This window comes from Thalassophryne amazonica, chromosome 15, assembly GCF_902500255.1.
Source record: "Thalassophryne amazonica chromosome 15, fThaAma1.1, whole genome shotgun sequence".
In the NCBI taxonomy this organism is placed as follows: Eukaryota; Metazoa; Chordata; class Actinopteri; order Batrachoidiformes; family Batrachoididae; genus Thalassophryne; species Thalassophryne amazonica.
Window position 1 is genome coordinate 82,860,064 of NC_047117.1, and position 16,922 is coordinate 82,876,985.

The 16,922-nt window shown below is 41.3% G+C and overlaps 1 protein-coding gene across 9 annotated transcripts in view; it reads left to right on the forward strand.

The window, feature by feature from the left end:
• rptor (regulatory associated protein of MTOR, complex 1) overlaps positions 1-16,922 on the forward strand; it is a 323,941-nt gene that overhangs the window by 236,341 nt on the left and 70,678 nt on the right. For all 9 annotated transcript variants that reach the window (XM_034188053.1, XM_034188054.1, XM_034188058.1 and 6 more), the window contains 6 exons: positions 3,667-3,768; positions 9,149-9,232; positions 11,710-11,820; positions 13,072-13,146; positions 13,261-13,326; positions 16,027-16,218. In XM_034188053.1, the coding sequence (XP_034043944.1) occupies positions 3,667-3,768; positions 9,149-9,232; positions 11,710-11,820; positions 13,072-13,146; positions 13,261-13,326; positions 16,027-16,218 (630 nt within the window). The remainder of the gene's footprint in view (positions 1-3,666; positions 3,769-9,148; positions 9,233-11,709; positions 11,821-13,071; positions 13,147-13,260; positions 13,327-16,026; positions 16,219-16,922) is intronic.

Below are 16,922 nucleotides of genomic sequence, written 5' to 3' on the forward strand. Positions count from 1 at the left end.
GTGTGTGTGTGTGTGTGTGTGTGTGTGTGTATATATATACGAGGGCTGTCAGTAAAGTAACGGTCCTTTTTATTTTTTTCAAAAACTATATGGATTTCATTCATATGTTTTTACGTCAGACATGCTTGAACCCTCGTGCGCATGCGTGAGTTTTTCCATGCCTGTCGGTGACGTCATTCGCCTGTGAGCACTCCTTGTGGGAGGAGTCGTCCAGCCCCTTGTCGGAATTCCTTTGTCTGAGAAGTTGCTGAGAGACTGGCGCGTTGTTTGATCAAAATTTTTTCTAAACCTGTGAGACACATCGAAGTGGACACGGTTCGAAAAATTAAGCTGGTTTTCAGTGAAAATTTTAATGGCTGATGAGAGATTTTGAGGTGATTCTGTCGCTTTAAGGACTTCCCACGGAGCGAGACGTCGCTCAGCGCTCTCAGCCGCCGTCGTCAGCCTGTTCAAGCTGAAAACCTCCACATTTCAGGCTCTATTGATCCAGGACGTCGTGAGAGAACAGAGAAGTTTCAGAAGAAGTCGGTTTCAGCATTTTATCCGGATATTCCACTGTTAAAGGAGATTTTTTTAATGAAAGACGTGCGGACTCCTCCCACAAGGAGTGCTCACAGGCGAATGATGTCACCGACAGGCGTGGAAAAACTCACACATGCGCACGAGGGTTCAAGCATGTCTGACGTAAAAACATATGAATGAAATCCATATAGTTTTTGAAAAAAATAAAAAGGACCGTTGCTTTATTGACAGACCTCGTATATATATATATATATATATACACACAGTGAGGAAAATAAGCATTTGAACAGTTCTCCCATTTAGAAATCATGGAGGGGTCTGAAATTTTCATCTTAGGTGCATGTCCACTGTGAGAGACATAATCTAAAAAAAAATCCGGAAATCACAATGTATGATTTTTTTAATAATTTATTTGTATGTTACTGCTGCAAATAAGTATTTGAACACCTGTGAAAATCAATGTTAATATTTAGTACAGTAGCCTTTGTTTGCAATTACAGAGGTCAAACATTTCCTGTAGTTTTTCACCAGGTTTGCACACACTGCAGCAGGGATTTTGGTCCACTCCTCCATACAGATCTTCTCTAGATCTTTCAGTTTGGAGTTTCAGCTCCCTCCAAAGATTTTCTATTGAGTTCAGGTCTGGAGACTGGCCAGGCCACTCCAGGACCTTGAAATGCTTCTTACGGAGCCCCTCCCTGGCTGTGTGTTTGGGGTCATTGTCATGCTGGAACACCCAGCCATGATCCACTTTCAATGCTCTTACTGAGGGAAGGAGGTTGTTTGCCAAAATTTCACAATACATGACCCCATCCATCCTCCCTTCAATACAGTGCAGTCATCCTGTCCCCTTTTCAGAAGAGCACCCCCAGAGTATGATGTTTCCACCCCCATGCTTCATGGTTGGGATGGTTTTCTTGGGGTTGTTCTCATCCTCTAAACATGGTAAGTGGAGTTGATTCCAAAAAGCTCTATTCTGGTCTCATCTGACCACATGACCTTCTCCCATGCCTCCTCTGGATCATCCAGATGGTCACTGGTGAACTTCAAACGGGCCTGGACATGTGCTGCCTTGAGCAGGGGAACCTTGCTGCCCTGCAGGATTTTAAACCATGACGGCATCATGTGTTACTAATGTAATCTTTGTGACTGTGGTCCCAGCTCTCTTTAGGTCATTGACCAGGTCCTCCTGTGTAGTTCTGAGCTTTCTCAGAATCATCCTTACCCCACAAAGTGAGATCTTACATGGAATCCCAGACTGAGGGAGATTGACAGTCATCTTGTGTTTCTTCCACTTTCTAATAAATAATCATAACAGTTGTTGTCTTCTACCGAGCTGCTTGCCTGTTGTCCTGTAGTCCATCCCAGCCTTGTGCAGGTCTACAGTTTTGTCCCTGGTGTCCTTAGACAGCTCTTTGGTCTTGGCTATGGTGGACAGGTTGGAGTGTGATTGATTGAGTGTGTGAACAGGTGTCTTTTATACAGGTAAGAAGTTCAAACAGGTGCAATTAATACAGGTAAAGAGTGCAGAATAAGAGGGCTTCTTAAAGAAAAATTAACAGGTCTGTGTGAGCCAGAATTCTTGCTGGTTGGTTGGTAGGGGGTCATATACTTATTTTATGCAATAAAATGCAAATGAATTATTTAAAAATCATACATTGTAATTTCCGGATGTATTTTTTTAGATTATGTCTCTCACAGTGGACATGCACCTAAGATGAAAATTTCAGACCCCTCCATGATTTCTAAGTGGGAGAACTTGCAAAACCGCAGGGTGTTCAAATACTTATTTTCCTCACTGTATATGTGTGTGTGTGTGTGTGTGTGTGTGTGTGTGTGTGTGTGTGTGTGTGTGTGTGTGTGTGTGTGTGTGTGTGTGTGTGTGTGTGTGTGTGTGTGTGTGTGTGTGTGTGTGTGTACATTTTAAATTTTATGGTAAAAGGGGTGTGTTTATAAGCTTTTGCTTCTGCCCACACCCTTTCAGTCACACAGGTTCACTGTTAAATTGTCCTATTTTTGAGGTTTTTGTTATTGTTGTGTGTGTGCTGAATAAATTCATTTATTCATTCATTCAGCAGTGTAGGTCAGTAGTCTGTGTTCATCTGAAGATTTCTTTTGTTCAAACTGAATCATATATCCAATATGTTGTCCAATGCATGTTTATTTAACATGTTTATTTTTGTAATTTAACAGTCTTTGTGTTACACACCACAAGCTGAGGGCTTCCTGCGTAAATCCACTGTTCACTTCTCCATGTTGCCGTGGACCAGAAGTCTGTGTTCATCTTGAAGATACATCTGAAGCTACAAATTACATCAATATTTTCATAATTCTTTATTTATAATACCTCATTTGACATTGTATTTACTAGTGATACACACTTTAAAGAATTCATTTTTGCAAAGGTCAAGATTGAGGAATTTGATTTTTGACATGGTTTGGAGCAAATGGTGCACAACTTTAGGTGGATTGTAGTATTACCATGACAAGGTCAGCCAGAGGTCAGTTGTTTGGTTGAAGGTCAAGGTAGTTGTGGTTAAATGCTGTAGCACTTAATGTCTTCATGACCACCGGGTGTCATTGCCCAGTAATAATAAAGTGCTAGATTTTAATACTGTCCCTCTTACTGATTAAGACATTTGTATGTATGGAAGGTGGGGTGTTGGGGGCGGCCGATACCCAACATGCAGCACTTTTTTGTTTTCTTTGTGTGTGTTAAGGTTTGATTATGCACAAATTAATGCGGCCATCCAGCTGTGAAGTGTTGCTGTGTCCCTCTCTTCCATCCATCAGTCGTCTCCACAACACTGTCGTAATTCTGCAATATTAACGCTCTGTGTGATCAAAAACTCTGCAGCCAGCAACCAATCAATCAGGCAAAGTGCCGCGGCTGTGCTGCACCACGTGTCAGAACAAGGCAAGGAGAGAGGGAGAGCGAGAACGAGAACAGAGCGATGACGGATCAGGATTTATGTCACTGCTGCAGTGCGGTGTCACGTCTTACTGCGTTGTGTCAGGGTTCTCGTGAAACAGAACAGCCGCTACACACTGTGTTCCTGCAAGAAAGTGCAGAATACATTCTATAAAATGAACTTTGGAGATAAAATTAGTTTGATTTATTGATTTGCTCCTTCTTGTCCCCAGCACAGTCCCTTCTTTGCGGAGCAGCTGACGGCGTTTCAGGTGTGGTTGACCATGGGCGTGGAGAACCGAAATCCTCCCGAGCAGCTCCCTATTGTGCTCCAGGTACATTTCTAGACTTTATTAGAACATGTAAATCATGATACGTTGGCCTGGGTTCAAATATCTGAAGCTGAACATTCAGAAATCTTTTACACCACTGAGGATGCAAAGGACGAGTGAGAATACTTTTATTTATTTTTTTATTTTTTTATTTTTCTCTGGTGTGAATATCTTTTAACTTTCTCGATCACTTTTACATATTTTTAATTGCGAATTGTTTTGCAATCTCCAGTCTGTATCTCATTTTTAAGTTGTTTCCCTTTCTCTTGTAAATATGTTTCACATTCCCTTGTAAATATTGTACATAAATGTTTTTGAAATGACTTCTGACATCTTTATTTATTTATTTTTTGGAGGGGATTTCTTTACACAAAGAATTTAAACATTATTTAAAATGTGCTACTAGATCTTCGTGGTCTATATGTATTAGGAAACAACAAAGCTTTTACACTCTCTTCTTTTTATTCATCTTCTCTTCAGATTGTCACTTTATAAAGGCATCATTTGCATGACAGAAACCTACCAACAAATTCTAACCCTGCAGAGAGGGAACTGGATGAGAACATCGTCTATTGTGTTTTCTGCCGTCACTTTAAATTTGTTTGCAACAGTTTTCAATGAGTTGAAGTCTTGCCAAAGCGTAGTCATGTATTTCAGCTAGTGAGCGATCTCAGCAGGACCTTTCTCTCCCACAGGTTGTTCACTTGCGATGTTTTATTATATTATGTCACAGCGTAGTAGAGGTTTGCCGCCATCCCTGTTGAATAGTAATTTCCTGCTGACTCTGCGAGCTTCCAGCACCAGCCTGTCCATGGCAGTATTTCTATCTGGACCCTTTCAGAGCCATGAAACAAGCAGCAGAAAAAGAGCAATAGCAGGTGGCGTGTTTATGGTAAAACGGCAGAAACCTTTAAGTTCATGCAACATTATGCAGCTTTACACCACGAGGGTAGTCATTTCAATGCTGCTTCAGGCTCTGTGATGTAATAGAGAGACGCATAAGCAGGTTTTATGCCCTCTTAAGCAGAGCGTTGCATAAGAATGGAGTTAAGACTATCATTCGTTGAGGATTTACACTTTAATGCCCTAATATAATCTGTCTCCATTTGAAAGATGCAGAAAGAAATGGGCAGCAGAGAGTAATCCATCAATAATGCTGTTTAATGAAATGAGCAAAGGGAGAACAAGGAGAGATACTGTGCTGCGTTGTCTTGACAACAGCCATTCCATCTAAGAAGGATTAACTGATTTTGTAAAAGGATTATACCGTCTCTAAATTCAGATTTTTATGGTAATGGCAAAGTGTTCACATGTCTGTAGAAGGATTAAGACACGCAAAATGTGCGTCATATAATAACATGACACAGTGACAGTGTGATGCTGGGAGCTACTTACTCATCACAGTAAGGAAGACTGGAATCAATGTGTTGTACAAATAAAGAAAGGTGACAAATAAGCTCACACACACCTCTTAACTTATTTTAATACAGTTTAAACATTTAGCTGGTTAATCACCTGAGAGGGTGATAATTTAAATAATTTGTAATGATAACAATGCAATTTATTCATGTTGCACTGACAGTCAGAAAATTGCAAAGTGCTCTCCATAGTAAAAAAAGCAAACAAACAAAGAAGTTAACAGCTCTATAGAAAAAATAAAAATAGCATAAAAGACAAGTCAAAATTCAAATGGCAAATTAAAAGCATGGCGTAAATCAGCAAATATAATTAGTCTGAGATAAAATCATGCCCTCATTATAAGCAAAACAAAAAACAAATGAGCCTTAGCAGATTCAGTGGCAATAAATAAATAAAGGACAATAAGGACATCCTCCACAAATAAGAGAACTTTGTTTTTTTTTCTGTGGATATCAGCTTGTCAAACTGTTGGACAGCCCAGAAAAAGATATTTAAAAGTATTACTTTAGCTTGTGGAATATTTACTTTTTATTGGCATTTGATATTGTTCATATTTTAAAATCAAACTAATTCATAATAGAATAAAAACTGAAAAGAATTGTTAATTGCACCCCAAAGCCCAGAGAGATTCTGGACCATCAGGTCCTTGGACAGGTATTTTGGTAATGCAGATATGTTTGCGGGAGAAAGAAGGTTCACGTCTTGAGAGACCTGGTGCTTCCTGTCTTACTGTTTTGTTGTGAGACTTTGGCGCTAACCAGTGACCCGAGACAACTACTGGATGCCTTTGGTATGAGGTCTTTGCGTTAGACTGGAATAACTTTGAACGAGCTGTTACTTAGGAAGACTAAAGCCCTGTTCAGATTGGGGTTGGCAATCTGACACGAGTTGGGTAGATTTTTTGCGTTTATTTTTGAGCGGGATTCACCGAGATCTGAACGCAACTATGGCGTGAATCCAGCAAGGTTGGGGATCATGGCATTGGCCTTCCTCAGTATGTTCATGCGCCCACAGTGTCCTCTCTAACGTGGCTGTGTTCAGTGCAGCCATGACGGCAAGAACAGAAAGCAGCCTTCTTTCTCTGTTGCACCTTCTTGCTAAGAAAATCTGCCTGGGAGTGTTCCTTCCATGTGTCATGTACACCCACGTTCACTCGTCCCAATCATACATCCGTGCTCCCACGTCCAAACACATTTCTTTTGGTTTGATCCGGATTGAGATTGGATACATGTGTAGGAAGAGTCAGATTTAGAAAATTGGTCTGAACACTGTCTGGCTAGAAAGCAATCTGGGTTGAATCCATTTTGAGCCAGATTGCTAACCCCAGTCTGGCTAAGGAGGAGTATCACTTGCATTGTGACTAGATGTCAGTTGCGACATACAGTAGTGTTCAGAATAATAGTAGTGGTATGTGACTAAAAAGATTAATCCAGGTTTTGAGTATATTTCTTATTGTTACATGGGAAACAAGGTACCAGTAGATTCAGTAGATTCTCACAAATCCAACAAGACCAAGCATTCATGATTTGCACACTCTTAAGGCTATGAAACTGGGCTCTTAGTAAAAAAAAAGTAGAAAAGGGGGTGTTCACAATAATAGTTGCATCTGCTGTTGATGCTACAAACTCAAAACCTTTATGTTCAAACTGCTTTTTTAGCAATCCTGTGAATCACTAAACTAGTATTTAGTTGTATAACCACAGTTTTTCATGATTTCTTCACATCTGCGAAGCATGAAGTCAGCCAACTTTGTGGCACCTTTCAGCTGTTATTCCACTCCAAGATTCTTTAACAACATTCCACAATTCATTCACATTTCTTGGTTTTGCTTCAGAAACCTCTTTTTTTGATGTCACCCCATAAATTCTCAATTGTATTTAGGTCCGGGGATTGAGCAGGCCACTCCAAAACATTCATTTTGTTGGTTTGGAACCAAGATTTTGCTCATTTACTAGTGTGCTTGGGGTCATTGTCTTGTCGATATATAGGCTCAACACCATAGTAGGAGAAACATGCCCATATCGTGATGCTTGCACCACCATGCTTCACTGTCTTCACTGTGGTCTGTGGCTTGAATTCAGAGTTTGGGGGTCGTCTCACGAACTGTCTGTGGCCCTTGGACCCAAAAAGAACAATTTTACTCTCATCAGTCCACAAAATATTCCTCCATTTCTCTTTAGGCCAGTTGATGTGTTCTTTGGCAAATTGTAACCTCTTATGCACATGTCTTTTATTTAACAGAGGGACTTTGCAAGGGATTCTTGCACATAAATTAGCTTCACACAGGCGTCTTCTAACTGTCACAGTACTTACAGGTAACTCCAGACTGTCTTTGATCATCCTGGAGCTGATCAGTGGGTGAGCCTTTGCCATTCTGGTTATTCTTCTATCCATTTTGATGGCTGTTTTCCGTTTTCTTCCACGCGTCTCTGGTTTTTTTGTCCATTTTAACGCACTGGAGGTCATTGTAGATGAACAGCCTATAATTTTTTGCACCTGTGTATAAGTTTTCCCCTCTCCAATCAACTTTTTAATCAAACTACGCTGTTCTTCTGAACAATGTCTTGAATGTCCCATTTTCCTCAGGCTTTCAAAGAGAAAAGCATGTTCAACAGGTGCTAGCTTCATCCTTAAATAGGGGACACGTGATTCACACCTGTTTGTTCCACAAAATTGATGAACTCACTGACTGAATGCCACACTACTATTATTGTGAACACCCCCTTTTCTACTTTTTTTTTTTTTTACTAATAGCCCAATTTCATAGCCTTAAGAGTGTACATATCATGAATGCTTGGTCTTGTTGGATTTGTGAGAATCTACTGAATCTAACTGGTACCTTGTTTCCCATGTAACAATAAGAAATATACTCAAAACCTGGATTAATCTTTTTAGTCACATAGCACTACTATTATTCTGAACACTACTGTATTGGTCATGTGGCACATTCCTCTGAGCATGATCCAGCACACAGGTGTCTCATTGTTGAGAGTCCCAACACTTTTCACCTGGCGGTGGTAAATAGATGGTTGCTTTCAAGATGTGGTGATGGGCTGGGTGTCTATCTGGGTGGTTGCCATCCATGTTCTAGGATAGTGCTGTTGTGAGCATTTTAGTCTGAAACAATCTCTTGAGTTTGGACTGGAATAGGTTCCAAGTGGTTCAAAAAGATGAATGTTGACACAAACTGAGTGAGCAAGATGAGGACTGCTTGGGTTCTTGCTGGTTGACCTTAAGGCGCACACAAATATCCCTGTTCCCATGCTCGCGCCTGCAGAGCGGGAGCTAACCCTGGCATGGTTTTCCCCTGGCTTCCCTCCGCATGTGCAGTCACGCTCACCACAGTGAACTCACGGTGGACCCTAATAATACATTGCGTGGTTCCGTTGGATGTGACTGGGTGTGTGTGTGTGCGTGTGTGTGCGTGTGCGCACACGCCTGCCTCCATATGCTTGTTGCCGCACTCACACTGTGGAACTGTCGGGTGAAGATGGATGTCCAGCGCTCCCACAGGCTCTGTGCTGCACTGCGCTGCTTATTGCTACATAAATAAGACATCACGTGCACACGGCTGCCTGCCTTTGCAGCACGTACCATCTGCATCCTTACAATAGTTTCCTTGGCTGCTGCTCCTCCGTGAACACGTTTTGGCTGCACATGCATACTTATGGAAAATCAGGTTTATGCACATATTGTTTTAAATCGTGATCTCAGAGAGAAGCCAAAAGGCTGCACCCACTCTCATATGCACACACACACACGTACACACTAGCACACTGTAATGTGCAGCCTGGTGCCAGTTTGTTTGCAGGGGTGGTGAGAGAACCACCTGTTTCACTCCACCTCCACTCACTCTCTGCTGTTTCTCCTGCTGTCCTTCCTTCTCCTCCTTCCTCCTTTAATGTCAGGTCTCCCGCCAATGTCCAGCCAGCATATTTGACCTCTGATCTTTGATCTCTTTCAGGTCCTCCTGAGTCAGGTGCATCGGCTGCGTGCTTTAGACCTGCTTGGACGTTTTTTGGACTTGGGGCCCTGGGCTGTCAGTCTGGTGCGTTTTAGTTCAGCATCTGCTCAACCTGTTCGACTGAAGAAACATGATTCATAAATGCATCAAATATGAAACTTGTAAGATTATGATCCACACTGTTAAACGAGAGCGGCCACAGAATTGATAGTCGATAATTAGCTAACCAGCTAAAAGCAAACCAGCCAGCCTGATTTTATATCCAGTGTCACTTCAGATGCAGATCTTAAAGTAACTCCAAGATCAAGCTGAGTTTATTAACCCTCTGGGATCTACAGATGTGCTGGCACTTCCACATCCACCTTTTGTCATATTTCTCTTAATAAATTGGCAAAGGGTTGTCACAGAGATGTTGTTCAACCACCTCCTGAAACTTCTTAGCTGTAGTTTCCGTCTCCCCTCGAGACGATCTGTCAATCTGAGGTGGAAGAGTATCACATGGCCCTGCGATTTCAGTGTGTCTCTCTCCCTGCAGTGTGTATCAGTCTGGGATGTTCACTGAAACATGCAATTAAACACCCCGAAAAGATCTAAAAGTGCCTTCCCACCAACCTGAAGACGGTTCAGTTTCAGGTTTGTCCTCTCCACTCAAAGAAAATGCAGAAAACACATGGAGTGATTATTTTCAAGGTTTTTTCTACTGAGCAGTTATGGATTTTACAAGGACGTCTGAGTTTTTTTTTCTTTATTCGATAAGGATTTATTTGAAAAGCGAATACATCCAGCTGACACTGCTCAGTGATATTATTTTACAAATATGTACTTTTGCAATCTACCAGCTGCCTACAGTGCAGTTCCCAGGGGCATTGTTGCTTAATTTATGACATTTATTATACTTTGATCTGAAATCAAACCCATTTCTCACACCAAAACACTTCATTCACATGACTAAAGGTGTATTTTCACTAATGACTTGAAGAATTTCTAAAAACACATTTAATATTTTCAGCTTTAGAGCCAAATTATATATTTATATTGTGTTCTAGGCAAATATATGTCTCATATTCAGAACACTGAGATTGTTCTGAACATTTTTATATGCAACACATGGGGATTATACTACAGGCAAATATCTTACAAGGGGAACTACCGAAGGCATCGTAAAATGACCTGGATGCGTCAACGAGTCCCTGAACCCCAGAGGGTTCATGTCAAAAGGAAATCTTTTACTCTTGTTCAATTAATACAAAAAGTGATATTATTGTAGTTACATATCATTTTGACAGCCAGTTCTACTCACTCTTTTATTCCAAGGGTTTTCCAACTTTTTCACTTGACAGGTCATGTAGTGGTCAAAACATTATAGCAGCAGATTTCAACATTTCAACAGGAGGAGCTTTGGGTGATTGAAGAGGTTTGGATCCGTATCATCTAATGTTAAATTCTGTGTCCATCTGTAGCGAGTGGGGAGTAGGCTTTGCACTCTTATGTTGATGGTACCAACCAAGAGTTGGAAGGATTCCAGCTGACGCAGATAAGGGTAGTGGTGGGAAATTAAAAATAGAAAAAATAGCATTTATATAGTGCTTTTCCATGTGATGGGGATGCTCAAAGTGTTTTACAGTGATGTCTCACATCCACACACTCACACACCCAGTATCAGACTGCTTACTTCCACTGGAAGTGATGTGGTGATCCACCAAAAATGAAGGACGTTAACAAACCACGATTTACTGCACAATCGATTTGTTGTTGTTTGTTGTCCATTTGTAGTCCAACAGTAAAGTACCATCTTGACAGGAAACTTTGCAATTCAGTTGACTGTCAGTATTGTCCTGTTCTTAATGCAATGAAGATCTGCAGTGATACTTTTAATATATTGGAGGCAAACATGCGACATTGTGTATCGGAATTGAGCGCTCGAACGAGGAAATCAAAACCCAAGAGCCCTCTAGCATCTGTCAATAGGACGTCTTTTGGTGTTGGGGAGGGACGTTTTGTCACTGTTGGCCACCCTTATACATAAAATAAATCCTACATCGTCCCTGAGGCCCATTGGTGCTGGTGCTTATCTGTGGATTATGTACCATGAAGAGGACGATAGTCTGTAACTCCACTTGGATGGGATATCAGTCCGCCACAGTCCCCATCCATGTCTGGTATCCATTTGCAAGAACAGAGACGAGCAGCTTGACTGGGGATTGAACGCAGGTTTACATATTGGTAGCCCAGCTCCTTACACTACATCATGACATATATATATATATATATATATATATATATATATATATATATATATATATATATATATATATATAATATCATTAAATTTGACAAATTTCTGGGCCCTCCAGTATCATGGTCACAGTGTTCCTTGGTAGTCCAAAAAGCAAAGTAATCCAGGTCTCAGCTTAAGTTTAGTTTTAAAAAAAGATTTCATCATATCCATTTTCATCTTTGTGATCACACAGTTAGAATCATATTATGTCTGAAGTCCTGGGGAGTAATAGATGGGACACTATAAATACTGTTGATTCAATCTTGGCGCTGTGTGTTTCCAGGCCCTCTCTGTGGGAATCTTCCCCTATGTATTAAAGCTGCTCCAGAGCTCAGCCAGAGAGCTGCGACCACTGCTGGTTTTCATCTGGGCCAAGATCCTGGCTGTTGACAGTGTAAGACAGACACACTCAATCACTCTGTAATGTATTCATCTGTATGAACTCGTTATCTTGGAACTTTCCTCCACCTGGTGCAATGTGTTTTAAATTTTTCTGTTTCTATTAACAGCAAATAAAAGACGTGACTTAAGATAATAGTTCAGAAAATCAGTTTGTCATTTGGTCTGACTGCTTGTGTAAATGCAGTTTCTTGCACTGATGAATCTTGAACTGGAGTACTGCATACAGTATGTTTTATTAGTGTCTGCATTCATTATTTTTTAAAGCTACAGAGTGTAGAATTTACTGCCGTTTAAAAGCAGAAATAGAGTATAGTGTTCATAACCACCTTTTGGTGTATAATGACCTGAAACAATGAATTAATGTGTTTTCATGATGTTCAAATGAGCATCTCATATCTACATGGGAGCGGGCCCCCTCATGAAGGCTGCCATGTTGCACCCCTGTGTTCATACAGGAGCCCAGAAGGGACATACTCCTCTTGTAAGTCGCTTTGGATAAAAGCGTCTGCCAAATGTATTGTAATGTAATAATGTAATGTAATGTAACATACTTGGTTTCCTATTGCATTTTTTTAATGCGGTTGGAAGACTAACGAAGAAAAAAAGAGGAATGAGCAGTTGCTCCCCTATAAACTGTCTACTGGTTGCTAGTGCAGGCTAGCAAGTTTGAAAAATATCATTTTTTTGAATGGGAGGGTCATACATATTAACACAAGAGAAGGCACAGGAGCAGGAATCGGCATGGCCAAAGAAGCAAAACTGCAAAGGCAAACAAAATCATTATTGCAATGGATTAATACAATTTGCAATCTCACCACTAGATGACGGTAAATCCTACACACTCTAGCTTTAAAGTAATAATTAATCAAAGAGGAATGTCAGATATTTTCTGCCTCAAGCTTCTCCACTTTTTTCTGATTTCTTTTCAGCTTTTTCTTGAGTAGCATCTCGGCCCGCAGTGTAGTGGTTTAGAGAAACCACGTGACTGCTCTGAATGCTCTGTGAATTGAAAGTGACCTTAAGCTTCCATTTTTTCCATGTTTCAGTCTGGAATTTCATGCCTTCTCTTTAATCGGTCCACTTCTCTCTCTCTCTCTCTCTCTCTCTCTCTCTCTCTCTCTCTCTCTCTCTCTCTCTCTCTCTCTCTCTCTCTCTCTCTCTCTCTCACACACACACACACGCAAACACATTTAATGACTCTCTCCCACCTGCATTGTCCCTTCACTCTCTCTCGTCTGTCCAGTCGTGTCAAGCTGATCTGGTGAAAGACAACGGCCACAAGTACTTCCTGTCCGTGTTGGCTGACAGTTACATGCCCGTGAGTATCCACTTCTGTTAGCATTGCTTGAATTTGGCCACCAAAACGCCGTACGTCCACAAAGAAATACAACACCAGAAACGTTGACAAGTAAAATATATGTTTGTCTTGTAGGCTGAACACCGAACGATGGCCGTCTTCATCTTGGCCGTTATTGTCAACAGCTATAATACAGGACAGGTACGGGTGTGTGTGTGCTTCTGTTTGATGGTGAGACGCCGCAGAGGGACGGAGCACCAAATAATTCATTTACCTCCCTCACTATAACTGCAGCGGCGTCTTCAGGGCCGGCCGTCACATTGAGAGATGAGAGTATTGCCCATTGTGTTTCTGGGAGATATTGGTGATGTGACAATTTTGTCACCAACACTCACTTCTGCAGTCTCCGTCTTGGTCCCCGTACCTCCATGGTGACACTTTATCACTGCAAATGTCACTTCGGCCTGCTCTTGGCCGCTGGCTTTCAATCCCAAAAGCCTTATATGTTTGCTGTGGATCAAATGGGCAGCAGCGTGATGTTGGGAAGGTGTAACTCGTCATTTTGATATTTTCCACCATCATTACCTTTTTGATTTCAGCCTCTTCCACTTACTTGTGTGTCTACGTGTGAGTGCTGTTTGTCTCGTGTGTTTTCTTATGATTTGTTTTGCTTTGTTGTGTCACTTTCCCAACACTTTATAGTACCTCTCTGTCGTATCATATGAATCAGAAAGGCTGAAGAAGCTGAGAAACACCATTCTTCTTCCACGTCTCTGTGCTTACTCAATACTCCCACCTCTCTCTCATTGGCCTGTAAATAATAGATGATCTCCAGCATTACAGAGTTTCTGCTTTCTCCATTATTTATCCTTCTTACGCTGAACAACAGCACTCATTACTGCAGTATCCGTGGCGTTACCTTGTTCACTACATGTCGCTGAGCACTGGCTTCTTAATATTTCAGTTCCCAGTGTTCAGCTAAGAGGTGTGATCACAGAGCAGAAAACAAAGCAAGGAACAGAAAGAAGGGCGAGTTGTCGCTCTTAGTAAAGATGTTTCAGTTTGCAGGAGAAAATATAGGTTTGTCAGTATGCTGCGGGTGTGAGCACATCTATATGTCCATAAGCAGCTAGACAGTGCCACAATTTCTGTAATTTTGCAACTGTGCACCACCACAGTGGAGCTGAACTAAAACAACTGAACTGTGATGGTGGAAAAAAGTGGAGTCCTATACAGGCCACTGATGTAATGAGTAATGGCAAGAAGCCCAATGCTATGAAACACAAAGTTGGATGGTTAGAACAGGTTTTATTGTCACCAACACAACAAAAAGCTGCAGCAATTGAGGATGCAACTGGCAACTCAAAGATATTTTCAGGGAGCTTATAAAAAATGTGAATCAATTAAATTTGGAAGTGTGTGGGCACATGAACCTGGATGCCAACAACTTGGGAATCAAAACAAAGTCAAAATAAGAACACTTCATGAAAGCGGCACTAAAAGACCTGGAGGAAAAAACACTGGGCATTAACTCCAAAATGATGAAATCAACAAACACAGAAACATGACAGGAGCCAAAAGGTGAACCATGACAATTGATACCAATATTCATCCCAAGATACTGTAGTGTGAAGTAGATGAGTCTAAAGGCTCGTTTATGATCCATTTATGTACGGTAATCAATCTGTGCTTTTCAAAAAGTGTGATCATTACTGCCCATGTAGTTCCGTACAACCTTTACATTGGTGTGGATGTTAATCAGAAACCCAGTAGAGGGCACTGCAGCCTGTCTTGAAGATTTTTGATAACATTAAACATGGCGATGGTCTGCAATAGAACAAAAAGTGTGTAGGCAGAGGTCGCCTGTGTGGCCATTAAATACTTGATGACACAAATGTATATTTTAAAAACTATATTCCACAGTTGGTAACTGTCTGCATCAGGTCTTTGTGCTTCAAGTTGTTTCTCACTTGAACTTGAGCTACACTGCCTCCATGATTTCCAGTTGTATTGCTCCTATTCATCGGTGTCTGTACACTTTGACAAAATGAAGACATATATGGACGATATGAACACACAGTGTGGGCAGAAGGCTCCGTCTGTATCTTTATTTAACATTGCACATTAATGAGCCTTTAGACTTCCCTTACAGGTGGTGCCAGTCCATCGCAGGTTACTTCCCCAGCCAGGGCCAGTACCCAATTACAGCTGGGCGGACTGGGACAGTGGAGGTGAATGGTCTTGTCTTGTCTGAGATGCAAATCCAGGATTCAGCTCAACTCCTATCCCATTTCTCAAGGTTTTTTAAAAAAAATATTACTTTATTTATTTAAGATTTAAATCTATTTAAATTTGGTCATTTTTTGACATACAGTGATACATGAAAATTCAGTAAGGTATGTCTTCTATAATATATTCCAATTCTAAGGTATAACTCTACTAGTTTATACTAAGGTATATCTAAATATCTTAAAAAAAAAAAAAAAAAAGAAGCAGAATAGAAGAGAATAGAATAGAGTAGAGCCACTTAGATGCCTGGTCTTGAGAAGCAGGGATGGTTGGTTTATGTTAGAGGTTAGAAGTATGTTACATTAATATTATTTCAATCATGCCTTACCTGCAACAATCCAAGTTAAAAAGAGATTCCTTAATTAAGTCAGTTGTGCTCAGCCAATCAAGAGTTGGGAAACACCAGACTTGACCGTGTTTGTTGGAGGGACATGTGGACATGCAGGCCAGGTGACCTCCAGGAGTAGGGTTGATCACTATTCCTGAAAGTATTGAAAATCCAAAGCATGAGGCACATTCACATTTGTACGATTGTACTTTTTAATTCTGTGCCATCTCTCTCTCTTTCCTCTCTTCTCTTTCTACCACTTACCCTCATCTCCTCGGCAACAGGAGGCCTGTCTGCAGGGTAACCTAATAGCCAACTGCCTGGAGCAACTGTCAGATCCTCACCCCCTGCTCCGGCAGTGGGTGGCCATTTGCCTGGGCCGAATCTGGCAGAACTTTGACCCGGCGCGCTGGTGTGGGGTCCGGGACAGCGCCCACGAGAAACTTTACACCCTGCTGTCAGATCCCATACCTGAGGTGAGACATTGGTACTCGAGTATTTATGCATTTGAAGTTTAAAAGTTTTATTTGAAAGGGCAAAAACACGTTATGGCTGTGTGTATCCTAAAATAAGTCAACTCTGGGAGCATGCACTGGCACCATGTGTCAGTGCATGTGCATGTCGCCACAACCACAACACCATGGAAACGCTCCAGGTCCGGGATGGCAACCACCCAGCAGACAGCTGATTCATTATCTCACAAAAGTATCCATCTCCCTGCCACAAGTATGAGCGTCATCACTGATGCACCTGTGTGCTGGAAGATGCCCAGACAGACATGTCCAAAATGTCATGGCTGATGTTCCTTCACAGTGCAAGTACTACTCCTCATATGAATCTGCCTATTATCATTTGACATAAAGTCATTTCAGTGGTATCCATGGATCCTTCTGAAGAGACATGGCACCAGAGACATCCAGTTGTCCCCTCAAGCCACTGGTTGGCATTCAAGTCTCATAACCGTACAGTGAAACAGGAAGCATCACCAAACATCTCTGTCCAGCATCGTGAAGACTCCATAAGCTCTTCCAGGCGTCTCTTGATGTCAGAAGCTGAAGACCCAGAGATAAATGTCACTGCCAAGATACCGTAAGCCAGTGTTTCTACAAGTTCAATGCTCCTGATGGTCAAGTCCAGGAAGGAATGCCCTGATACCAGACATAGAATATTTATATGTTCT